At 46.2% G+C, this 25,523-nt stretch overlaps 2 protein-coding genes across 2 annotated transcripts in view; both read left to right on the top strand.

Annotated features, from left to right (window-relative positions):
* The first annotated feature begins 1,420 nt into the window (after positions 1-1,420).
* LOC149363350 (uncharacterized) lies at positions 1,421-1,990 on the top strand. Its single transcript, XM_089568473.1, has one exon. The coding sequence runs from the start codon at positions 1,421-1,423 to the stop codon at positions 1,988-1,990; it is 570 nt and encodes a 189-aa protein (XP_089424599.1).
* A 14,504-nt stretch (positions 1,991-16,494) lies between these two features.
* Positions 16,495-25,523, top strand: part of LOC149363349 (uncharacterized) — a 28,910-nt gene continuing 19,881 nt past the window's right edge. The window contains exons 1-7 of the mRNA XM_089573461.1: positions 16,495-16,885; positions 16,958-17,371; positions 18,804-19,032; positions 19,728-19,881; positions 20,915-21,027; positions 22,986-23,121; positions 24,980-25,153. Of these exons, the coding sequence (XP_089429587.1) occupies positions 16,789-16,885; positions 16,958-17,371; positions 18,804-19,032; positions 19,728-19,881; positions 20,915-21,027; positions 22,986-23,121; positions 24,980-25,153 (1,317 nt within the window). The 5' untranslated portion in view covers positions 16,495-16,788. The remainder of the gene's footprint in view (positions 16,886-16,957; positions 17,372-18,803; positions 19,033-19,727; positions 19,882-20,914; positions 21,028-22,985; positions 23,122-24,979; positions 25,154-25,523) is intronic.

Here is a 25,523-nt window from a genome sequence, read left to right as displayed (position 1 = left end):
TCTTTTTTTTTCCAGTATCTTCTGAAGTGGTTTTGTGCTCTGCCGGTTTCGTATAAAAGGAGGCGAAAAACTTTCCACAGGTAGAAGTTGACTCAACTGCAGCTCCGAATCCAACATGGTAAGGTTCATCATTCCTACTTCGATGCCGTTAGAAACGCACCACACCTTCACAAGTTCCTAATGTCTAGTACTGGTCAAACCTTTTTTAGTTATGCTGTTGAAACAGACTCTATTGGGAGACGTTCTTTCCGAAGCCGTTCATGAAAAACCCTTCTGTAATATTTACCACAAATTAAAAAAATTCATGACATCCTGTCTAAAAGAGGCATCCCCTGATCCCTTATAACAAATCATTATGCAGGCGAAACACGACGTCATGCATGTATGCCGTGGTATAAACTTCGGAAGTCACTCTTTTCAGGAGAACTTTGAAAAGCTCAGGTTAATTGCCGCCATGATTTCATGGCGCTGACTTTTATAAATTAAAAACCGAAGCAGTGCTTCGAACCCAGAATATGCGTACAGACTTCCCAACAGTGCTCGACCGATGGTTAGGAGAATCCCCGAAGATGGAGTGGACGTGTAACAAGGACCTAATTACTCACTACCATCCATGCAAGCGAAGTCATACGGATAAAGAGTTTTTGATGAATTGTCTCACACACTATCATTCGCTAGCCGTCCTGGTTGCTCAGTCGGCACAGCGACAGGCGGTGAGCGGCAGACAGGCGGTGGTTCCGCCTTACAAATCCGCACTAGGACTAATATTGCTTCAACTACGAAGTTTCACTGAAAGCTCTAGAGCTTTCCTTTGTATACAGCTGTATAGCTGCGCTTGATTGCATTCTAATGAATAAGTGCTCTCTAATGAGAAATCTTCATGTCTGGTGTAATAGTACGTTTATTATGTGTCCTTCGAGAGACTGTGCCGCTGTGGTGGATCTTGCAGCGCATTCAGGCGTAGCCAGCACAAAGAGAGCCGGGCAACATCATCTTCAGGTGCAGCGTAGTGTCGGCGCATGACGGTAACAGAACCCGTGACAGTCTGTACATTGTACTGGCTATTGAAAATTTATTGGCTTGGTTAGTACCCCAAGTTTCGGATTCTAACAGATCGAGCAGCCCTACTTCAGGAAGCAGATATTAAATATTAGAGATAATGAACGGCGAAAGCATATACGTGAAAAAGAAAGCAGGATATGTCAAGTGTGTTCACGAAACATGCCGAAATGGCAGCGGAAAGTCAGAGGTAGATTCAACAGGCGAAACATTTTGTATAGGAAAACCAACATAGACTTCATTATTTTGTTGAGAAAGTTCATGAAATACATAGTCCAAATGAGGTCACCACTCCTTCTTATAAGATGAAAGCGATTACAGTCAAGTTCCGAAAGGGATAGTTTCTCGCAACACGCCGCCAATGTGTTCTTGTCTCCAGATCCGCGCTTGCATCGTCCTGGCTCTGGCCTCCAGCGCCTTCGCCACCGCTTTCGTTGGAACTGGCGGCTACGGCATCGGTCTGGGCGCCCACCATTCTGTTGCCACCATCGCCCACGCTGCTCCAGCTGTGTCCACCATCGCCCATGCTGCTCCTATTGCCAGCTACGCCGCCGCTCCCATCGCCACCGCCATCCACGCTTCCCCAGCCATTGCTTCTTACCATGCTGCTCCAGCTGTAGCCACTGTTGCCCACGCTGCCCCAGCTCTGGCCACCTACGCCGCCGCCCCAGCTATTGCCACCGTTGCCCACGCTGCCCCAGTGGCCACCGCTATCCACGCTGCCCCAGCTATTGCTACCGTCTCCCACGCCGCTCCAGCCATCGCCTCCTACTACTCCGCCCCAGCCTACGGCTACGGTGTTGGCACCCTCGGCTATGGAGCCGGCCACTACGGCTACGGCTATGGCCTTCTTGGCTACGGCCTGAACTACGGCTATGGCCTCGGCACCCCATACCACTACGGTGCTCTCCTCCGCAAGAAGTGTAAGTAGCGTTGAAGTTGAACCGATTGATTTTCTTCGTGCTCCAACAAGCATAAAAGTAGTTTGGAGCGTGCAGCTTTCGGTACCGAATAACTTTCAGCTTATTTAACAATTAGACACCATCTAATGGAAGACGATAATAGATAGGAGGCATCGATGATTTATATATATTACTACTTTCAATTTTGTGACTTCTTGGCACAGGATGGGGCGGCAGCATCTACGGTGAAATGTGCACGCTTTTTGGAAAAGCCGCATTTGTTTTCTGTGCAATTAATATTTTGCGCGAAAAAAGGAATTGTTCTTATGTATTTAATTTTTGCTTTGATATGCTTACTTTTTAATCGTGTTCTCAATTCGAAGCCATAATGGTTCTACACTAGCTTATTGCCGTGCGCAGTTGAAACCAAGCCAGCCCACAAGTGTTGGCTTGACTATTTATACAGCTCTATAATACTGGTAAAAAACGACTGTAATGCAGATTAATGATTAAGCCAGTGGTTTTCCTCTCATGATTTAACTGAAAATGCCAGCAAAAGGCGTTATTTCCGCAACAAACCTATTTAAACAGCAGGCTTCCAAGCGACCATCATAGCAGAGGTAGAGACCGAGAAAGAAGGAACACCAGCAGGCTAGCCAGGCATGAAACGGTGTTGGCTGCTCTGGACATGGAAAGAAGGATAATGTGGGTGAAAATACACATAGATAAAGAAAAAGCTGATGTTGTCGTCTCCATCACTGGGGCCCCTTCTAATAAGTCGGTGCTGGTTAATTAAACATATGAGCTCACTGTAGTAGAATGGAAAGTTGGGCGAGTTGGTATACGTTCATTTTGGAAAAACAGCGCGAAAGGGACAGAAGACAAAGATGAAGGAAACCACACGGACAGCGCTCGTCGGTGTGGTTTCTTTCATCTTTGTCTTCCGTCCCTTTCACGTTGTTTATCCAACCAAAATGAAAAATATATGAGCTCACAACAATCCTACTCTCTGCAGCTCAAATTTGTTGTATTTAATATTTAAACTTCAATTAGTTGCCCTTCTGTACTAACGAAGGGTGACGCTACGCTCCTAAGTTGCTTTTGACCGTGGGATATGTTATTTCAAGCGACTGTAGCTAATTGTCAAAATGGGCACAATGACCAAGTGAGTGTGTGAAGGGGCTTAGCTGTTTCCATGCACTGTCAGTTATCTGCGGCAAACTGTACTGTTTAATGTAAGGAGGCATGTCGTTGGACAAATTTTTACCTTTGCACTTTTTTCCTTTCCAGAAATGGAACGCCATCATCTAGTCACCCTGCAATTTGCCTATTTAAATCTGCAATAAACTCATATGAAATTTTACAAAGTGCCCTCGGTTGTAACGTATTTTTCTTTATTCTTGGAACTAAATACCCTATATACACTGCTTGTGGTTTACAGGATCTATTGAAGTAGATGACCATTCCTATTTTTAGCATTTGAATGGTAACTGCTTGCACCTGGAAAGCGCGAATTTCCAATGACTAGTTTACAGTACTGATTTCTGCTTGCTTCTAGTAGGCCGTTAACATCTATGTGCTCTCTTTTATTGCATAAACATGTTGCATCGATATGTGCATCGATATGGTTTTGGAGTCTTCGTGGTGCACCGATATGGCAATCACAAACAAGGCGAAGCAGGAACCTGGCTACAAACACAGAGAAGTTAAGGATAGAATGTCACCAGAGATGTAACTGCGGAAAGCCTTGCCTACGGGCTGTCTGCGACCATTCACAATGCACAGCCTTTGCTACCCCCCTTACTGCTCAAAAATGACATGTGACTCTTGTTCTTTTGATGGAGCCGCGTAAAATATTCTCAGATGAGGCTCATTGAAGATAAGCAATTAAAGCCGTCGAGCCTCCACCGCCGCCGACTCTGGCCCCGTCGCAAAAAAAAAAAACTAAATTCGACAGGTCTTGGCTCTCTTGAAGTCTACTGACGCAGAAATGCAGTAAACGGCTCGCACAAAAATGCCTACAAATGCAAGTGAAGAATAATTGAGTACGTTTACTCTGGTGCATAAGACGCGAAACTCATCTGCACAAGTGTAAACGTTGCGTTTTTTTTTATGTGTACGTATCTTGTTCTCTTTCTTTCCTTCTATAAAGAGGGTTAGCTGGTCTTTTTGATTTATGGCTCTATAATTATGCTAATTACCATGAAAATGCATGTTTTTCTGAAGAGTCTAATTTCGCTTGCTGTTTTGATTAGCCACCGGACTAACACAAGGCACCTATTGTTACCAACTGCTGTTTTTTTTTTCAAGTTGTATCCTACTATAGTTCTAAACCCTACGGAGACTCCCAGAGAAGATTGGTGGCACCTTGCGATCGCGCGTCCCACTCTACGAGAACAACTACGGCAAAAAACACAAAAAACTGGCACTTTTGCAAGCGCAGAAAATTGGAGGCGGAGGTCACACATGCATTTCTACTATTTCTTTGTGAAACAATAGCGCTACCAATCACAACAAGTGAAATTTTACACAAACAAGCTGATGACTGCTGTGTCAATCTGGGGCACGTTCTGAACTTAACAACAGATACGTACCTACTAAAAGCAGGAGTGAGCTGATTGCTAGCCATTTCTCACATGCCTGCCAAATTATTGGCGGAGACGATAGCGCCACAATACCTTGGTTTGAGATGACTGAAACTCTCGTTGGCGATAAAGTTTGCCGTTCAGCAGCGGCATTTTCTTTAGAGTTTCGATAGCAATGGAGAATTTAGAATACTCTAGACTCGATAATTTTTTAATGCGCCCGTGGGAAAGGGATAGTAGACCCTCAGTCTCTGCCATACCGCGATAGAGGTCACAATGTTGCAAGCTTGGAAGGTTTGCATTTTGTAGAAATCTTCTAGGCGTTCTTGGAATCAGGAGAGCTTAAGCATGTCAATCTGCGGTTCCATGTGAAGGATGGGGCAATGACTGTTATTCACCTGAAAGTCTTCTCGATTCAGAAGTTTTAATGCTGACATGCATGTCACCACCTACATATGCGACATCTGAAAATGTCTGATGGACCAATGTCCCAGAGGTAAATCACACAAAGTAGGACACCTTGGAAGCCCTTGGCCACAAGACGAGCGGCCATCTAGTCCGCATGCCAAACAAAAAGTTGTAAACCATCATACCCGTCCATAGACGGAGATAACGGTGCGGTAAATGTAACTGCTGGCTGGCGCCGTAAAGGCGCTTCGGCTCAAGTCCGATTTATCCATTTTTGCGTAGGAGATCAAAAACACGACGTCTCCTCGCGTCACAGAAGCAAAGCGAACCGAGGCACTTTATTGTGCTCTTACCCGTTCTCACAATTGTTCTACTATTGCCCGCTGGGTGGGGCTCATGAATTTCTTAACTTGAAATTTCCGGCACGGTGCCTTTGACGCGCAGAGGAAGAAAACATGAGGAGAGGCCCTATATGTTCCAGGCGCATTGCGAAAAGCGTGCCGGAAGTAGCGGGTCATTTCCAAGCCTACTTATGGGCAAATAGCGACGGCGTCATTGCTGCTAAGCAGCGGAGAGGAACGGGAGAGGTGGGATTTGCGCCATGTAGATGGCGCGGCCCCATCTTTTTCGTCATTTCCGCGCGAGGGTCGCTTCTCGAAGAATGACGCCATGGCCTTTCCTTAGTTTTTCCTCCTCCATGAGGCTTTGCAGGGCACGTGGCGCTCACTGGACAGTTGATTCGATACGAGGCATATCGGGCTGCTGTTTTAGTAGTTTATTTACTTCCATCGTCGTTAGTGACGAAGTTGGCTAATGGTTCTTGGTGATTTCAGACATCTAAATCAGTGATATTAAGAGCGAAACATGAAATAAAGGAAGCTAATTAGTTTATTAGCAGATGTAATCTCAAAGCTACTTACTTTAACAATTACTCCATCGCAACATAACTCCCAGAAAGTCGTATACATAAGACTTTACAGAAGTATTTTGGGATGTGTGGAGAGCAATTCCGTGTAAACTTATTATCTACCCTCGTTCTATCTTTCCATTCGGCAGAAATAAAAAAGACAATTCAAGAGAAAATTAGTCATTTTTTTAAGCTCAGCGAATCAGGAATGGTGAGGAAGAAGAAAAATATTTGCGATACTGGTCAATCAACGAACGAACGAACGATCGGTTGAGTTTCGGGTGGTTGGTTGAGGTTTTGTTTTTCTCCCTGAGCCTTTGCCTTTGTCGTTTTGTGGGCATCAAGCACACGGTGAGGCCGTAAGCCCGGGGTATGTCTACCCAGTCTCCCGGCCAGGGGAGCTCCTCCTGGTCGGCATCCCTTTCCCCTGATGTCTTGCCCTTGGAGGCTTTTTTGCGCAGTGGCGTCGGCAGCATCCCGGTTGCGCTGGTGCCTAAGGATGGTGGCGCCATCAAGATGACTAATCCTGGAATTGTTCGGGCTGCGCTCCAGTCAGCCACTTCTCATTATGAAGCCATCAGTGAGGTCCGCCAGTTTGGACGCGGCGGTATTCTCTGCAGGTCCTCAGACCTTGCCTGCGTCAGAGATCTTCTAGCTACCTCGTCTTTCGCATCTCTCCGGGTAAGCTCTTTTATTCCGCCCCATCTGGCTTGCACGAAGGGCATTGTCCGAGGCGTCGACTCTTCGCTGTCTCCAGTTGAGACCCTTGATCTGCTGTCCGCCGCAGGTGTTGTTGCTGTGCACCGCTGTAACCGTGATGTTGGCAACATGCGGGTGCCCACTGAGTCGGTAATTGCCACCTTTGCCGGCACGTCTTGCCCCAGTGAAATAAAGGCCTGGCCTCTAATTTTTCGGGTTGACCAGTTGTCGTCTAGGCCTCTGCAGTGCTCCAACTGCTGGCGCTATGGCCATAGTGCCGGCGGTTGTAAATCCACCTTGCGCTGCTGTCACTGTGGAGAAGATCATGCTACGAGCACTTGCTCTGAGCACAACGAGAAGTGCTGCCTTTGCGGTGGCGCCCACGCTGCTAATTCTTCCAACTGCCCCTCTCGTGCGCAGGAAATTCAGATCCTGGAGGTTATAGACCGGAAACGATGTTCGCGCCGAGAAGCTATACAGGAAATTAAGGAACGGGCCTACGGGTATGCAGGGGTGACCGCTCGTCAGGGCATGACTTTAGACTCAACGCTGACTCAGGCAATCGCGTCTGCTGTGGAAGCGTCCATGACAAAAATGGTAGAGAAAATTGCAGCAAGTGTTTCGGAATGCCTCACCAACGTCCTCGCTTCCCAGCTCACTAATGCTATGCAGACCAGTTTGGCTTCTCTATCGAATGTAATTACCCCTGCTCTTGTACGTTCTTCTCTATCTGCAACATCTCAGCCCCAGGAACAAACTTCTGCACCCAACATTGTTCTTACCTCGGGTACTTCCAGTGACGCTGGAGTCATCTCTGATTCCGAGATGATGGAGCCTGACGTGCGGGTCCTAAAGCGTAGCGGGTCCCCGATATCTCCTTCATCTTCTTCTCGTTCACAATCCAAATCACAGAAGAAGCAGCTTGGCAATATGCCGAAGGACACCATTTTAGAGCAGGCAGTCGCTGCTGCTCTGCTTTCGAAACCATAGCGTCGTTGAGAGTTTTACAGTGGAACTGTCGCTCTATTCTTACAGCTTCAACAGATTTACACTGTATTTCTTCCCAGGTTAATCCGGATATCATTATTCTTCAAGAAACGTGGCTTTCAACCGACAAACATTTTCACTTTAAAAATTATCGTTCATTTCGTCTAGATCGCCAGTCACGAGGAGGGGGTTTGCTTACGTTAGTTTCTTCAAAACTTTGCCACAAGGCTAAGGTATCTTTTCAGCTAATGTCCCCTGACTGTGAGATTTTGGCATTAGACATTCTTCTTCCTGGGTGCTCCCCATTTTCCTTAGTAAATGTTTATTTCCCCTATGGAGTCCAGGATACTAGACCTCTAGATTCGCTTCTCGCTAGCTGTGGAAACCCAATTCTCATGGCTGGCGATTTCAATTCACACCATGTGTCTTGGGGCTACCGCACAAATCTATGCGGGAAGCGCCTTTGGGACTGGGTTTCTGATAACAGCCTTACGTGTTCAAATTCTGGATCAGCCACTTACCTTTGTGCTCAGTCTAAATCTGTTTTAGATCTTACATTCACCAGTCCTGGAATTGGCATAATGAATTGGTCGACTGTTGATTGCGGCTCCTCAAGTGACCATATACCTGTTCGTTTTGATATCTTATGTCGTGTAACTCCTGCGGCTCGTCCGTTGCGGACGCATCTAAATTATGACAAATTTGAGACGATGTTGCGCTCTGCCCTCGCATCAGTTTCTAACATCGCCGAAGATCACCAGTCAACAAGCATATGCCTGGCTTTAGAGGATTGCCGGAAAAAGTCGGAGTTCCTGGTGCGGCCCTCAAATGGGAATTCCTCTAATCATTGGTGGAACGCGGACTGTACGAGGGATTACACGCGGAGGAAGGCAGCATGGAAAAAGCTTCTTTATAACCAATGCCCAAATAACTGGAAAGATTATAAATTCATAGCAGCCACCTTTAAACGCACAGTTTCTCGTGCGAAAGAGAAATATGACTCTGAACATTTTGATTTTCTTTCAAAGTCAGGCAACCGACGGGCATTATTTGGCTTTTTACGGTCCAGGAAACAGGTCCTGCCTTCTCGTGATTTACAGTAATTAGTTATGTCTCCAAAGGAAGCTATCGAGGTGGTTGAATCAATTGCCGCGGGCTTGCATAAGCGGTTCTCGTCTCTATTTCCTTTGCGTCCCGTGTTGTTTGCGCACAGGACGCCAGATAATTATTTCACTAAAGTCACTCTTTCGGAGCTTTCTCAAGTTGTTCAAAGATTACCAGCTTCTGCTCCCGGTCCTGATGGTGTTACTTCAAAGATGCTCAAGATTCTATTTGAGGCGTCTCCGAACTCTTTGTTACACCTGGTCAACTATTCTATCAAACTCGCTTGGATCCCTTCTGAGTGGAAGCTGGCCAAGGTGATCCCTTTACTTAAAAACCAGGGCGGAGGCTATGAATTGGAAAATATTAGGCCTATTTCTCTAACATCAAACGTGGTAAAATTAATAGAAAGGGTGTTACTTATGCGGGTTTCTGCTTTTGTGGACCGCAGAACTATTCTCAGCCCGTGTCAACTCGGCTTCCGGCCGCGATGTTCGATATGGCATGCACATGTAGATCTTGAGAGTCGTATTCTTCTAGCTCGTCGTCAACGCCTGTATGCTGCTTTGGTTACGCTCGACGTCTCTAAAGCTTATGACAGTGTAGAGCATTCCATCCTAATCCACAGGCTACAGTCCCTCCAGTTTCCGGAATATCTAGTTGCTTGGATATCTGCGTTTCTCTATAACAGGGAATTCTTCTGCGTCCATAATGGGGTAAAATCCGAGAGGTACAAACAGACGAGAGGTGTTCCGCAGGGAGCTGTCCTTTCGCCTGTGCTGTTCAATATTCTCATGAGCTCCATTCCTCTCCACCACCATGTTCGCACTTACGTCTATGCGGACGACATAGCATTTTTTGCGGCTGCGCCTGATATACATTCCCTCTATGATCAGTTGCAGTCATATTTGAGTTCTCTTGAGCTCTGGTTGAGCAGTTTACACCTCTCATTAAATGTTAACAAGTGTGCCGTCCTTGTTTTTCCTCTACAGGATCCTGTCGTGCTCTCTCTTTCATGCAAATTTCAACCAATTCCTCAAGTTCAATCCCTAAAATACCTGGGCGTCATTTATGATGACAAACTCACCTGGCGGCCTCACATTGACCATGTAGCTGTAAAAGGGACTCGTGCCGCAGGCATGTTACGGAGGTTATGTAGTCACAGGTACGGCATGCGCAGGGATACGCTCCTAATGATTTACGTATTGTATGTTAGGCCAATTTTAGAATTTGGCTCTGTGTTGTTTTCAGGCTCGGCTTCATACAAACTTCGTCCTCTCATCGTTTTGGAGAGGGAGGTGCTTCGGATGTGCCTTGGCGTCCCCAAATTCGTGGCAACCGATGTGCTGTACCTTGAGGCCCGCATTCCTCCTCTGTTAACCCGATTTCACTTTCTAACTGTGCAGACTTTCCTCAAAATCTTTGAATCCCATTTTCACCGTTCGCAAAGCATTTTCTGTTGCCAGCCGACCTCCTTTTTTGGTGTCCACTGGCCTCGTTTTCATACCCCGCAGGTTGTGTTCGTGCAAAGGCTGCTTGAGCCTTTAAACGTGCAGATTTACAACATCCTTCCAGCATTAAGCAGTGGGTCCTCTGTCCACATTGTTTTCGACAACATTTTTCCTGAAAACGCGAAACTTTTACCACCCCGTATTTTAAATGGTCTATTAGAGGATCATTTAAGGTCTCTACCTACAAAAATTGCAATAGCAACCGATGCCTCTCAGTGCAACGAAAAGGCAGGGGTGGGAATTTACTGTCCGAGTTTAGACTGGTCCTTTTCGCTGCGCCTTCCGGATTACACCCCTATTTTTCAAGCTGAGTTTCTGGCAGTAGTTCTTGCTCTGCGCAAGCTTGATCCTTCTATTTCTGCAGTGGCAGTCATTACCGATTCTTTATCTTTGTGTTCGTCCCTCGCGTCGCATGTTGACTGTCCCAATTTAAGCACTTTTTTATCGCTTCTTCCTTCGCATTTGAGCCTTGTTCACTTGATATGGGTACCCGGCCACAGCAGCGTGACTGTCAATGAGATCGCGGATAACCTTGCAAAGGCTTCCCTAGGCGGCCCTGTGTTGCCCATCATCCCGGCTACAGCGTATATCACAGCATCTAGGTTCCGGCGTCGAGCGTTATTAAGTGTGCAAGACACAACACTTTTAACATCAGTGGAATATCAGCATCTGAAATATTCATGGAGCAGGAAAAGTTGTCCATCTCGGCAGCTAGAAGTATCTCTGACGAGGTTGCGCTGCCGCATCCCCCCTCTAAATTTCTATCTGCACAGATCTGGTTTGGCGCTATCTCCCCTCTGTGCATTTTGCCGTGAGCCTGAATCTATCGATCATTTTTGGCTCCATTGTCGTCGTTTCACCTCTTTGAGAAGAAGACTGCTGGAGTTGCCCTTACAGCAACTTGGCCTCAGTTTGAGCAGCCCACACTTGCTATCATTTGGTGCCACCACACTTGGGTTCAGCCACAGGTCTGTTTGTGACGCTGTTCAAAATTTCTTGCTGGAATCTCATCGACTACCTTGCTAAAGCTTTCACTATTTTCTTTTTATGCTTCATTTTTTTCTTTTTTTCTTTTCGAATTATTCTCTTTTCTCTCTTTCTCTCTCTCTCTCCAATCCAATCTCCTTTATATATATATATATATATTATGATTATTATTATTATTATTGTTTTTAGTTTTGTTGATTTTTTTTTTCATCCTCTCCGTGCCATTTTTGTGGTAGACTCCCCCGGTGTTCCTCTCCCGTGTGCTTTCCTTTTGCCTTTACTACGTACAGGTGAATACCAACCTTTTCCACCCGATTCTTGGCCGATCCCCCAGAGTGGGTATGTGCCATTCTGTCGTAGGCTACAACAACAACAACAATTTCTGGAGGTATGCGCCATTAAGCCTGAGGACATCGCCATCATCTGGAGGGACACGCGCATGCAGCACGCCCGAAAGCTTGCAAAGAAGAAGTCATCCTTCGAATGCCTTTTGAAGCGCCGCTCTAGGCTCTTCCAAATCCCAAGTAAGTACTGCTTGTACTTTCAGATTACACTGTCTATACCTGTACCCTACACACCGCTTAGTCTGTGGCCTTAAATTCATAGCCCCACAGATTCAAATTCTCTGGATTGTCTTTCGCGCACTGAGTTGGCATTATTCCTGTCACATCGTAGAGTACTTTGCTATCCCTAGCTTTCAGAGAGTGCCGGAAAATTTTATAAAACGGCTGTAACCTAAATGTGTCCGACCGCGCCTATGTGCCCGAATTTTAATTCGCTGTTTGCCACCACGGTGGCAAATATAAATCAGCCTGTGTAAACTAACACACGCAGTGCGTAGTCGATTTTTGTGGTTGCGCTCGTGGGGGTTTCAGCTGTACACATGTTGCAGCTACTTGCTTCACTAAGTTCAGGAAGTAACGAGGGAATCTCGGCATGACAACACACATTCGATGGGCGACACGTTGTGTTGTTCAGCTAACAAGTGAAAGCAAACAATACTGTGCGTATTTGTTTTGTAGCGATCTCTACACTATGCCAGTCGCTTCGCGAGGTCAGCGTGGCTGTGCGCTGAGCATGGCTATGCGCATGCGCGGAGTGACGTCATAGGCCGCAGCGGGTTAGCGCGCCGCGCGCGTCGCCACTGTGCCGACGGCGGAGCAGACGCTGCCAGCCTCATTAGTTGTGCGCATGCGCGGAGTGACGTCAGAGCCCCCAGCTAGTGTGCGCGACGCGCGCCTACATCGCCGTGGCTGGTCACGTGGTTGGTCACGTGGTGCGGAGCAGGGCCGGCGGCGCTGCGCGGCGGCGAATCCGAGTGGGGGAGAGTGGAGAAGGGTGCAGAGAGTGAATCCACGTCCAGGTACGAAGATGAAGAAGGAACGCCCAGCGAAACGGAGCGGCGAAAGACTGAGTTTGTAATTCGACTGAGCGAGTTCCAGTCCGCCAGCTGTAGCTACCGCGTCACTCCAGGTTTAACCAGAGCTGAAGCAGGGCCATTTTTTGTGTGCTCTTCATTTGACATGACTGTTAGTGACCGTTAGTTAGCCAGCGCCGATGTCGCTGATCTTCTTAGTCCTGTGTCATTTCTCTCATGTGAAAGCGACCAACCCACAGCTGTATTACCCTTGTGTGGTTCTGGGAACTTTAGGCTCACTGGGAAGCGTAGCTCCTTGTTGCAACCATGTTTTAGCGGATGAGTTTCGTTAAGAGAATGTGGCGAACACCAGGTTTAGCTGGCTGCTGGCGCCTTACCCTTACCATGGCACCTCACCCTCATACCTCTTGCTTTTCTAATGCGCATGGACATTCATGTTCCGACATTAAACGCATTTCCCAGATACCGCACGCCAACCCTGAGCCACCGTTGTCCGGTGAATCTCATCTACGCCTCGAAAATGCATGGCACACAGGAGGGAAACCTGGAGGCACCGCATGCTGGTACGTGTCTTGTTTTAAGTAATCATTGGCGTTCGTACACTCCCAATGCTCCAATAGTTTAGACGGGGGGTGCTTTCGCCGAGAAAGACCTTTTTCTCAGTTTCAATTTTGAGAAAATGGCGGCGCTATGAATATGTGCCACCTTACGCCTTCTTTTATTTATATGTACACGATGTCAAATTATCTTTAATAGTAACAAGCAATTCGCCAGTTCCATTCATCATGGGGTGTACAGCGCGAAGAAGACGAAGGACGAAGCAAGAAGGCTACACAGACGAGCGCTGACTCGAAACCGACTTTTTTTATTGAAAGGAGCAAACATATATACACAATAATCACGTGGAAAAAACAGAGCAAAGAGCATTGTTCCAGCAAAATCAAGATCAACAACAATCGCAACTCATCCGACAAGTGGCGAAGTCCACGATGAATTGTTACGAACTCGCGCAGCTGTCCATTCTTCTTCGCCAGTTTAATTAAGCCAAGAAAAGTCTTGATGTGGTTAATGGGGCTAGCGACCAGTGTCGACTAACTACGTGCCGACGAGTCACGATCGCTGTGCTTCACACTGTGAGCAGAGTGTGCTTCGCGCAGTCAGCGTCGCTGCTTTGAAAACTTGAAGTACTCTGACGCTCTGCTCCTCGATAAGTTTTTCGCTACATCGCATCTTGTGTGACATTAGACAAACTGCACGACGTATGCGAGTTTGAAAGCAGGACACCAGGGGCCGTACTCTATAAGCTGTTGATTTACCATTGTCCGTTTCGCGTCTTTTTGAGTCACTCTCATTCGTCGCGCACATATACCCGTGGTTTTCTAGCGTCCGTGGAAAGGAACCCGACCATTGGGGCGTTGCCGACAGGACATCACCAGTCGTTGCCTATGGTTGCGATATGCAGCCACCGGTGACGTGCATCCAGCGGTCTGTCAACAGCACGTTACCGGGCCTGAGCTCTGGCTACCACTGGCTACGTTATGCAACCAATGTAATGACATGCAATGACAGAGGGCCAAATGGACGCGAAATGGACAATAGAAAATCGGGAGCTGAATACAGTCATCCAGTTATGTGTAGTGCGAATTTTAATTTGGATTTCATCTTCTGGAAAAGTGCACTGCGTTATTGCGACTCGGGCGTATTTCGTCAGTGTAATGAGTATGTCATAGCAAAAAAAAGAATACCGGATTTTTTTTTTGCAGGGTTTGAGGAACTGAAGTAAGTATACAGTAAAAAAGAAAACACGATGTGATGAGCGTATCCGCGGTGCCACAAAAAGAACACTTTATATTCAAATAACACAGGATGACCGGGCCTCTCAAAGGCTAAAATGAGTGCCTCTTTCATGCACAGTTTTAATTAAAATCTGTCGGTGGGAAATGAACCCTTGCTGCGCAAAGACCATTTCCTGCAAAACATTCCAGTTCCTCCGTGGCCCCTTGTTGCACATGTATCTTGGTCTTAGTGCGGTTAAAAGGCATGCAATTTGTCATCATTACCTAGAAAGAAAAGTCGCCCCAGTTTTTCTCCGGATTTCTTAAACTAGTGTTTAGCCACTGCGGCCAATCTGGACAGTGCACACTTCTGATATGGCTTGACTGCTGTTAGGTCTAACGTTAATTATGCGGCGGAATCATGACTGTCTGATTATGCTCTCCGCTATGCGAATATAGCATTCGTTTAATTAGCTGTTTGTCACATGTTTTGTATTTTGACGTAAGTAAATACATGGTGTTGGACTCGTATAGCAATTCAGACCACTTTATGTAGCTTTGCCTCTATAAAAGTCACGCTCTTACGTCTCAATACTTGTTTTCTGCCTAACACTAGGCATGAAAAAAAAGGGCACATTCCGGGAAATTGACAACCGCCGCGTCTATGTATACCCAGCAATGCTGGACAAAAACATTTTTCATCGGGAAACCGTTTATGAACGCAAGTTTCTCATATAATGCAAGCTTTCAATGTAACAATCAATATAATCGCAGTCCACCCGACGGCAGTATTGTTATTTTTTTTGTATCCACGTTTTTGTTATCCTCAAAAGCGCCCCACACTGGTTTTCTATGGCAGTCTTAAATGTTCGATGCGATCGATGGAAACACATTAAAAGAAAGATTTTGCTACATATCAGAATAACGGACCATTAGCTTCAATATTTACATAAGAGTATCTCGCAATATTTCAATTTTCAAAATTTTACCCCGAGAAAGCTGGGCATGTTCCTGAGCGCTAGGCAACTTTCAAATACTCCACAGTAGAATGCTCTTCAGCGCATATGCAAAGATTCCTGCCTTAAAGTGCCTGATTATTTCCACTTCAGGAAATCATTTTGGCAAATATTCATCATGCATATGTGCTCAATCACTTCTTTGTCTCCACTTCCAGGCCCCGCCCAAAAGGATTCAACCCATTGGTGTACGTCGCCATCATCGTCGGCGGAGCGGTGCTGCTGGTGGCAGGTGCATGGGTGGCAATCCAAGCAGGTACGAGGCTCCGAAGCTTGCATCAATGAAGTTCTTGAATTATTTCTAGTGGGGTTTGTAAACACATTACTCAACTGTACACGAGTTGAGATTTTTCTAGGAGCGTAGGCAAGGTAACGCCCGTGAGAGCTTAAAATTATGCTTACTTGCTACATCCTCTGAAGCACACAAAATAAGAAAAGACTGATAACGCGCCAGGCAGCATAATTAGTGTCGTTTAAAAAATAAATAAAGGACAGCCCTGTAACAGCGACAAGCTCTCAATACTTCGTTAGTATGCGCAGTGTCAAGGTAAAACGTGACTTTTGTCTCGCGATCAGGGCGGACGTATTCTGGAGATGAAAGCTGTGATCGTAAGCTATAGGGCTGCTTTTCTCACTAGCTCAGAATCAGTGCCGCGATCTAGAAAGGACTAATGGTGCGCTAACAAGAGGTGCCATGTAGAATTTCATTATGCATGAGAGCCCTCTGCGAAGCCGACTATACATTGTCAAGGCTGCTCAGCTGAGCAAAAATCTAAATTTCGTCTCCGCATCTTATGCTGGCGGCGGTTCATCTTGCCAATAGCCATTTTTATTGTCTTGAAGAATAGCCTCTGCGCACACGCCTTGTGCCTTCGAACGGAGGGAACCACCACTTGGAGGTCTCAGCTACGATCGCGAAGAGCACGCATAACAGAGGGAGCATACCGTGGTAACTATTGCAGTCAATTTCTTTCTATTAGAATGATAATTTTGCGTGACGTTAGACATTCTGAAGTCGGCGTCTTCCACTGAATCTTTACTTCGTGGATAATTGAATAAAGTTGTCAATCAGCGAGCCGGGAACCCATTTGACTCAAAGCAAATAAATAAGGACTAGCATTAAAAAGCGACTGTTTTCGATGAGATCGGTTGTCCTTGTTCACAGATGCCAACCAGCCAGGTAGGGCAGCAGGCGGGGACGAGTCCGATGACGTCATCAACACGGTAGCTCCGAGACAAGGTGGCGAAGAAAAGCCAGCTTTCAAGACTCACACTAGCTCAACTAACGCAGGCACCATTTTTGCAACCACCGTCGGAAAAGTCCCGGTAATCCCGGCTTCCGGTAATAAAGACGTGGTACCGGCAACAAAATTACTCTCCGGGAAGTACAGCACGACATCGTACCAGACGTCAAGTACGAGCGACGTCACAACAGTCACAGCTATAGCGGAAGCATACACAAGTGCGTCTGCAATGGGACCGCCTTCAGCAAAAGAATTTCAAACCGAGCCTCACACGGAAGCTTCAACATCTACAGAAGGAACGCAGACAACGGAATTGTTCGTGAAAGGTAAGAACGGAACGAGATCTCGAAAAGCTAAATCTCCTAAGAGTCATGACAGTGACGTAGCTCAATTTACAGTGGAAAAGGAATCTCCTGCAGTCCCTTCACACTCGAATGAGTTTACAACCGGGCCACACGACGCTACCGAACGGTCAAGTGAGATTTGCACAGAGGCTACGTCACGCACCGAAGCGGCCGGGGATGCGAAGCTGCCTAATACGACCAGTTCCACTACCGCTATAACTGATCGTCGCTCGCTAAATACTGACGAAGCAGCGTCGTGGAGCACAACGTCGTCAACTCACCAAAAATCTGCGGAACATGGTGGTGAAACAAAAATTAGTGATGAAACAGTTCTCGCATCGCAGTCAGCTGAACCCGCGAATGAATTGGTGACCGGGACGGAGTCGGTGTCTACCACGACGTCCAGCACCACGGTCACCACTACGGCGTCGACCGCTTCCGACAGCAGCTCGCCGGTGATGGCGACAGGTGAGTGAGGTCCACTAGGCCTGTTTATTATTTTTATTTTTTTATTTATCACATACTGCGGACCAAATATGGTACAAGCAGGAGGCCTCTCTGCAGGCTCTCTTTCGTCATGATTGCATAAAATGACTTTCTAACTCATAGGATTTGTTATGCGCGGTAGTAGTTGCCCAGCTCCGTATTTTCAGACGAATGTCAAATAACAAGTATTTCTTCCCTTCTTACGGGACACAGCACGAAAACCTCAACACGTATGACAATTTAGCACACTCCATATTTATATTCCAACTTTGGTGATGTTTCCAGTGCGTACGTGTCATCAACTCGCCCAACCTTGACAAAAGTGGTCCAAGGTTTTGCCCTTTACTGCTTCTAGCTACTATCGTGAACACAAGGGCACACAGCTAGCAAACAGTGTCATTCAGCGGTGCGGGTATCAAATTCGGGAAGACGAACGGGAAAACTAAAATAATGACAAGTGGAGGCCGTTTAGTTGTTTGCTGAGATACCTTTAGAAACTAATTGTGCAAAGAAGAGGGGTCGAGGAACACAGATGAAGAGGTTAGCCTTTGATGCGTGTGCTCTATTTTTCCTTCCCCAATGTTTTTTAGCGATATTATTCCGCGAAATAATGTAATGGATATATATTTTTTAAATATGACCGGTAGGCCCGGTTTTTTATCACCATCTCTTTCTCCGAGGAATTATTGGTGCTAACAATGCGTAAAACTGGAAGCGATGCCCGTTCGGCCTACACTTCACGGCTTCATCTCTGAGATGAGCTTCTAGTTACGTCACTCGCACAATGCCGGATTTCTGCATGCAGGCTGCAATTAGAGTACATATCAAAGCTCACATTTTGTCCCTGTTATTGTGTAATATCTCACAGATTTAGCCTTTTTTTGTTAAAGCGAAAACGTGCTAGGGCGTAGCATTTAGTCTGTAACCCAGGCTGGCACTTCAGCATTGTATATTTATTTATTTATTTGTTAGTACCTCAAAGGCCCACTAGAGGCATTACATGAGGGGTGGGCATACATATCATTGAAACAAATCAGCGATGAATGATCTGAAGTATTCCAGGCCAGGATGGATGAAAGCTCCAGCGGGGATGAAAGCTTCATGACTTCAATGGTGTTTTTCAGTGGAAGCTTTTCATTTAATGTAAATTACGGGAAATCAATAAGCTTCATGTGATCGCAAAAATATGCAAGTGAAGTTATACAAATCGAACAGGCTTCCCCATTTCAGAATCACAATGCAGCGCAAAGCTGTGCAAAGTAGGTCGTTGGCGAGTTGGTTTTGCATTATTTGTTAGCAGCGGGAGAGGACACGGGCAGCCGAAAGTCCATACTAAGAACTGTTATATCAGACGCCTTTTTAAACATAATTTTGGGACACAGCTTTTTATCAACCGGCTGCTGTGTTTTTGCAGCGAAAGCCTTGGATCCTCAAGCCCTTCTCTGCACTTACGGTGCCAAGACAAACGCATCCACACTGTTCCCCGGGGACGGCTTGTGCGACTTAATTTTCTTTGACTCCGCGTACAAGAACGACAGGAACTTCCCCACGGACAGCGCAAACTTCGGAGTCGACCTGCAGCATTTCCTCTCCGTGACGCCTAAATACACGAAGTCAGCGTTCGGCGTGGGATTCGCCTTTGAGTGGGTACCCGCTATCGGAGAGCCTAATTTCCCAAGTTTCGCCCAATTGTGCCGCTATGAAACTTTATAGCAATATGAACGAGAGTCGTTAAACCTGCAGTTTAATGGCTTGGAAGTGGGAAATCTGACTCTTGGTGGTGTATTTTTGTTTCTAATGATATGTGTATATGGATTATCATGGTGTATTCCTGGTGAGGTATGTTTACTGCTCCTATGAATTGGGCTGTCTGGCGCACCACATAATACAACACGAATATTACTGCAACCACAGATCTGGACAAATTATTTTAGTTTACGCGACTGCCACCGTATCCCTCTCGATGCTGACTATCCAAACTACTCAGGAAGTGTTTGCAACACCTTAATGATTTTCTAAGGCCGGCCGCACTGGCCAGTGTATGAGTGGAGAGGTATTTTACAAGTCCGGTTCACAGCCCATAGCAAGGGTAGGCGACCACTGTCGACAAGCTGGCGCAGAATCTCACCGATCATTCCCGTTTTCCCGCTATTATAAGTCAAAATGCCTCCTTTACTTCCAGGCTGTTCTCTACTGGCGGCTGAGAGATGGCGCCAGTTGATGATGTGCAGGAATGTTTTGTTGAGCTTTACTTAATTCGATTGGTTACAGCCTAGATTGCTACTCTTTGTCAGTGGTTGACGCAGCAATATTTTCCATACATTAATTTTTTTTTCAGGTACCGCGGCACTCTGACGCAAGATCTCACACGGACTGAGCCAGGGCTGCTGGAAGTGTTCTGGAAGCACGATGTATTCAACTTCGGCATCCTGGACGTCCCAGTGTTCGGCCTCAAGCCATACTACATGGACGATGTCTTCATGTGCCTCAAGGTGGGAAGCAGCACTACTGAACACTTCTGCTTTAAGATGAAAACTATGCACCCCGCTGGCTTCTCCTAATTAGTGTACCAGGTCTGCGTAGTCGCGCCCTCCAGAGGGGCCGTTGCAGCTATTGCTGATAATATAGCATATTTTCTTCTTATATAACAATTTTACTGAATGCGTCTCTGCGGTAAGAACCCAAGAGGTAATTAAAATTGGACCACGAAGAGATCTACTCCAAAAACATTTGTCACACTAGTCCCGGTGTCTTAGACATACATTTTGAATACTAGAATATTGTAAGGTACTGTTAGGGAAATATTAGAGATAATGATCCATTCTTCCGATGCGTAGCAAAATTTTCCCTTTAAAATTTGTTCATCACTCGAATCGAGTAGTTAGAGTTCCGAAGAAAAGCAATGGGGAAAGTTTTTGGCGATAGCGAGAACGTTAATGTCAAAAAAATGCACGCATGCTGAGGGAAGATCAGCCGATATACAATTGTTGCAGTGAACTGTTAAGATATATGAAAAAGAAAGGCGTTCAGAAACTATTTCTCGTTGAAAAATGCGCTTGTCTAGAAATTATTGTTATGTGCAGTCGCAGTTTTGGAGACAAGCAGATTGATTCTACGTTGCAGTCGTCCCCGAATGTGGGTTGTCTGCCTATGCTGATTCAGTGAACGGGATACCAATGTGTTTAGATGTCTCAACTGTTAAGCACGTGAATGGGAGGATGAACAGGAGAGTAATGCTCTCTTAATTTATTTTGTGGACTCAGATGCCATAGGCAGATATGTTTTAGCATGATAGCTACGTTTGAACTTGCCTGAAAATGTTAACTTGCTTCATACAAGACTACGCAGATGGTAGCGTAAAAAAATGGCCTCTCATCGAGTGCAGACGCCCACTCGACTAACACTTTTCGGCAAAAAGTGTTTTTCTGTGCGGTTGGTGTGTTTGTATTTCCCGTACGCATCGTCACAGTCACCGAGATGTAATTGAAGGTGGAGGTAAATGTGACAGTACCCGTTTTATTGCAGACATTAGATGCCCTCTCGCAGAAGCAACGAGAGTCTGGAAAGGCTGCCTACGTCGTCCTGAGCGCTGTTCCCTACAACGCTGGCTGGGTGAACTACGTGGCCGAGAAAATGAAGTGAGGAGAGCTAGCCACTATACACAGATTGCATTAGTTTGAAACGTAAAAACCGTAGCGCAAAGAGACGAGGACACAGAAAGAACGACAACACACGGCGCTACGTGTGTTGTTGTGTGTAGCGCCGTGTGTTGTTGTTCTTTCTGTGTCCTCGTCTCTTTGCGCTACGGTTTTTACGTTTCAAATATGAACCAACAAGCCCAAGCATATACCCTTCTGCATTAGTTTACTCAACAGCGATGAGACGTCAGCCATAGCGGCTAGTCATTGACTGTTGAAGTTAGGACGAGCCTCTACAACAAAAGGCAGAGCATTAATGACGGCCATCTAAGCAAATCCATGGAGTTTAAAATAGTTCTTGGGTGAGACACATGTGGCCAAGGTCAACACTCCATCACAAGCTAAACACTATTTTCTCACATTTACACCTCAAAATGCTTACACAGGCTTGATACAAATGCATGAAATTCACTATAATTTTTATTTCACGCACGCTGTATGCCTAAACTTTGACCCTTCAGAGGCCCTTCAATCCTCCGGTCATTCTGGCGGGTGAAGACATTGCATATTTGGATGACCCTCTTTCTGAAGCCAAGTTTAGATATTTTCGCTTTTGTTTCCTTTGTTTTTGTCCACCGTTGGTGTTTCACCTTCACTCTTCTTTTGCTGCTTGTCGTGTGACAGGAATAATTTCTTCAGTACGACTCAGAGCGGGGTCCTCGCACTTCTAGCTCTCCTCGCGTCCTTGTTGCGCTGTCAATTTCTTCGAAGATGCAATCATTGGCTCAGCAGCATATTTTTTTTTGCCGTTTCTGGTTTTACCGCATCCACAGCACCTAGCTTTTTTGCAGACTCTCCCCCACGTTTTGTTACAGTGTGCTCACGCCCTTAAGGAGGTGTTAATCGATCCTTCCACTCACAAGTACAGCCAGAAGCATTATGAGAGGGAACACGGGAACGCATCGTCTCCGCTCTTTGCAAAGCACTGCGACCGTCAAATGGCGAGAATAGGCGGTAAAGCCGCATGCAAAGTAACCATGGCCGGCAGCTCTTTACGAGCGTGCCCCTAGTGTCACCCATTCCCGTCGTCTGTTGGTGGCAGTACTTTGCGAAGCGCGGAGGTAACACGCGATCCCGTGTTCCCTCTAATATTGGTACCGGCTGTACTTTAAGAAAAGTCCTGCAAGCCGAAACAATGGTCAATAAAACAAGCAAGATATGTGCTGTGGGGAATATCTAAACAATGATACAGCGTTCAAATGTTCTAGCGCGATGCGAATGAAATTACTGTGGAGGAGCAGTGCATTTATAGCCGGTAAGTTTAAACGAGGTTTCTCACTACGAAATAATCGGCATCCAGCGAGAACTTGAGGTGGCTTACATAGACTGTACTTCCCGCGAATTGAGCCAAGTCAGAATGGTCGCACGCGCTTTCTATGTTACGGGTGACGGCGATGACGCACTTTGCAGCGGCGGCTGCTTATATAGACAAGGCCAGTGCGCACGCTTGGTTTGTTTGAAACGCAGCTGCACAACGAAGCAATCGCGTTGTTTACCTTATTTAAGTTTGACAGAGGCTTTTAAACGTCAATAAAGGGAGCGCTCAGAAAGCACGCTGCTGCCACAAACTGAAGGCGCTTTTTCTTAACTTCCACTACATTTTTTTCGACGCGGTTGGACCGGAAACGAATGTTTTGTTTTGTATAAATTATCTACGCTAATTACGGAGGAAACTGATTAAAAACACTCTGCTCTGTGCAACATGAGTGGAAGCAATGTTCCTTTGGCTTAACCCACCTGCAGTGTACTGCCTTTTCTTTTAAGCCTTGCCTCAAGTTACTCGAATCACTATTAGCGTGTCATATGAACACACTGTAACTGCTGTGAGCCTTTCAATATGCAAAACTGGCCTTTATTTTCATTCTTTGTATATTGCTGCTATATACACGAACACGCAGAACAGTGTACCGGCCCGACTTGTTCGTGTCGCAAGGCCACTATACCTACGGGGACAACGAGGCGATCACCTGCGCGGTTGTTCCGCCCACCTCCCTATACCGACCCAGCAAGCTGCTCGGATACGCTCATGACTTGGTGAGAACCACAACCCACACAGAAGAATGATTGTTGCCAACTTTTCTCTTCCTTACAAGTAGCTTTGCGGTAGTTACGTATCCCCTGTCGCGTCGTCACGTCGTTTGCGCTGTCTTTCTATTTTGTTTAAGTTTATTTCCGTCTTATAATCAATTTTCGTGGTTCAGCAATTTTGGGATGGGAGTTAGTTGTTTAGGTAAGATCTAAATTTTACTTAAACCAGTAAGGTATCTGGGAAAGCTGTTTCAGGTTCATTGCAAGATGAATGTAGCAGCCGCCCGATTGGCAAAATTCGTAGAGGAGGGGAAGAAGCGATGTATAGCGCGAAAGAAACACAGAACGTCAACATATCCTTCCGGCTTCCCTGCCGAACTGAGACGTTTTATGGTCAAGAAGCTACACTTATATGTGCTTCTAACGCAGAATACCAGAAGCGGAGTAATAGCTGAGTCTAAAGCCTGCACAGCCGAAACTAAAAGCTTATTGAGATGCAACAGAAATGCTTATCTAGATTCTGTTGAGAAGAGCCCCACGCTATATCCGCAGGATTCCTGGCGCTTTGCTAGCGGCGAAGCCAAGTATCCCACTCCACGGATAACGTTGATTTCGAACGCCTGCTATAATACCTGCGTTAGAGATATTTGTGACTTCTTTACGTAGTATTTCTAGCCTGCGTTCAGAGGGAATGGCACTAGCGTCCCTGATGTGTAAAGTAACGGCACCTGCTCTATTTTGCAGACAATAGTTATTATAGAAGACGTTACTGACGCTATCCGTCATCTACCATCTAGATCATGCTGTGGCTCTTATGGCATCCCTCTTTTCATCGTTAAGGGTTGTTGCGGCGTCCTGGCACCACTTCTGCTGGAAATATTTAGGTGTTCTCTAGCACGTGAATTTTTCCAGCCGCTTGGAAACAATCTCCCATAGTACCCTATTTTAAGGCTGGAGCACGCACGTATCCTAAAAACCACAAGCCTAGCTCCCGTATGTCTTCCTTTACTAAGGTGTTCGGGATTGTCATTCAATCAAAGATATTATTTGTTTTCAAAAACAACCTGCACGACTACCTGCATGGCTTTCGAATAGGTCGCAGCAGTGTTTCTTCTACGGTCTCCTGTCGTGACTAGGTTGACGCTACAGAAGGGCCTTTCATGTAGTAGAGCACGGCATCCTTATTAAGAAACGGTCAAATCGTGTTGCTGCTGGTTTGCTAGCTACCTACAAGGTAGGCAAAGCCGAATGAGCTAAGGTGGATAAAGGTCTTGTCCTTTAAGTGTTACATCTGGGGTTCTCTAGGGATACATCTTGGGGCCTCTGCTCTCATTCTTTTCACCAATGACCTTTACCATGTTTTTGCTCAGTCTGACATGTCCCAGTACGCTGACGACCTAAAGATGTTCCACATAATAAGCTCCCCTTGCGATTACTGCTCAACCCAAGTGCATGTGCACTCTATGCACAGGTGGTATTTGCCAAAGAAGTTGAGAATGTATGCGAATAACACTTTTATGGTGTAGTTTACGTGCAAGAACAGCCCCTTGAGTTTTCCTACGCTCTCAACAATTCAGCCATTACGAGGGTGTCGCTTGTTCTCGACAAAGGTTTTCATTTTGATGCTAAAATGCATTTTTCACCTCACATTCCGGAGGTCAAAAGCAGAAGTTGCGCGTGCTGCGTGGACAATGCAGTCGTTCCCACATTACATTGCAAAGCTATCAAACGTGACTGCAGTTAGTAAATTGAAGGTCCACTCGCTCCTGATCGCGGTAAAGCAAAAAAAAGACAATCGAAATGATGACACCACGCAACACATAGGACAAGACGCGTTCTACAGCGATGGTTTTGTGCGTTTCAGAACACAGCAGCGTTGGCACTGCGGCAGCTGGAGACCCAGGGCGCGTCCACTCGCTGGTCCATATCGGTGGGCATGAAAGGACGACTAGCGGCGCCGCTGCCCAAGTTCCCCCTGGAAATATTCTCCCCCTGCACCCAGAACCCGATAGCTCCGGCATTCGACGCTTACACGGAGGTGAGATGCGACCGACCACGCCTATTGCTCCTATTTACGACTTTCTTCAGGGTGAAAGCAGAAGACAATTAGCGCTTGCCATTTTCTTATTGTCTTCTTGTAACTTTACGAGACATGCATTAATTTTGACGCGTGCCATTTGGAGAAGGCGGGAAGATAACAGTTATTAGCCTCGGCCACCACACAGTTTAAGACAGCAGTAGCGCCGTCTGTTTGTCATAGCTTTGAAAGCTATGATTTATATATATATCTGGAGTCATAGCCAAATGCTTACATAGTTCAAAAGCGTAAGGACCAACAGGATTACAGCAGCCGCACAGTCGCTGCCCATTTCGTACGGCCTGATGACGCTTTGATACATGCAAATGAG

Source organism: Amblyomma mixtum, chromosome 2 (assembly GCF_055824585.1).
Source record: "Amblyomma mixtum isolate Tamu chromosome 2, ASM5582458v1, whole genome shotgun sequence".
Classification (NCBI taxonomy): Eukaryota; Metazoa; Arthropoda; class Arachnida; order Ixodida; family Ixodidae; genus Amblyomma; species Amblyomma mixtum.
Note: the sequence above shows the minus strand (reverse complement) of the source record. Positions and strands in the feature narration are given on the sequence as shown.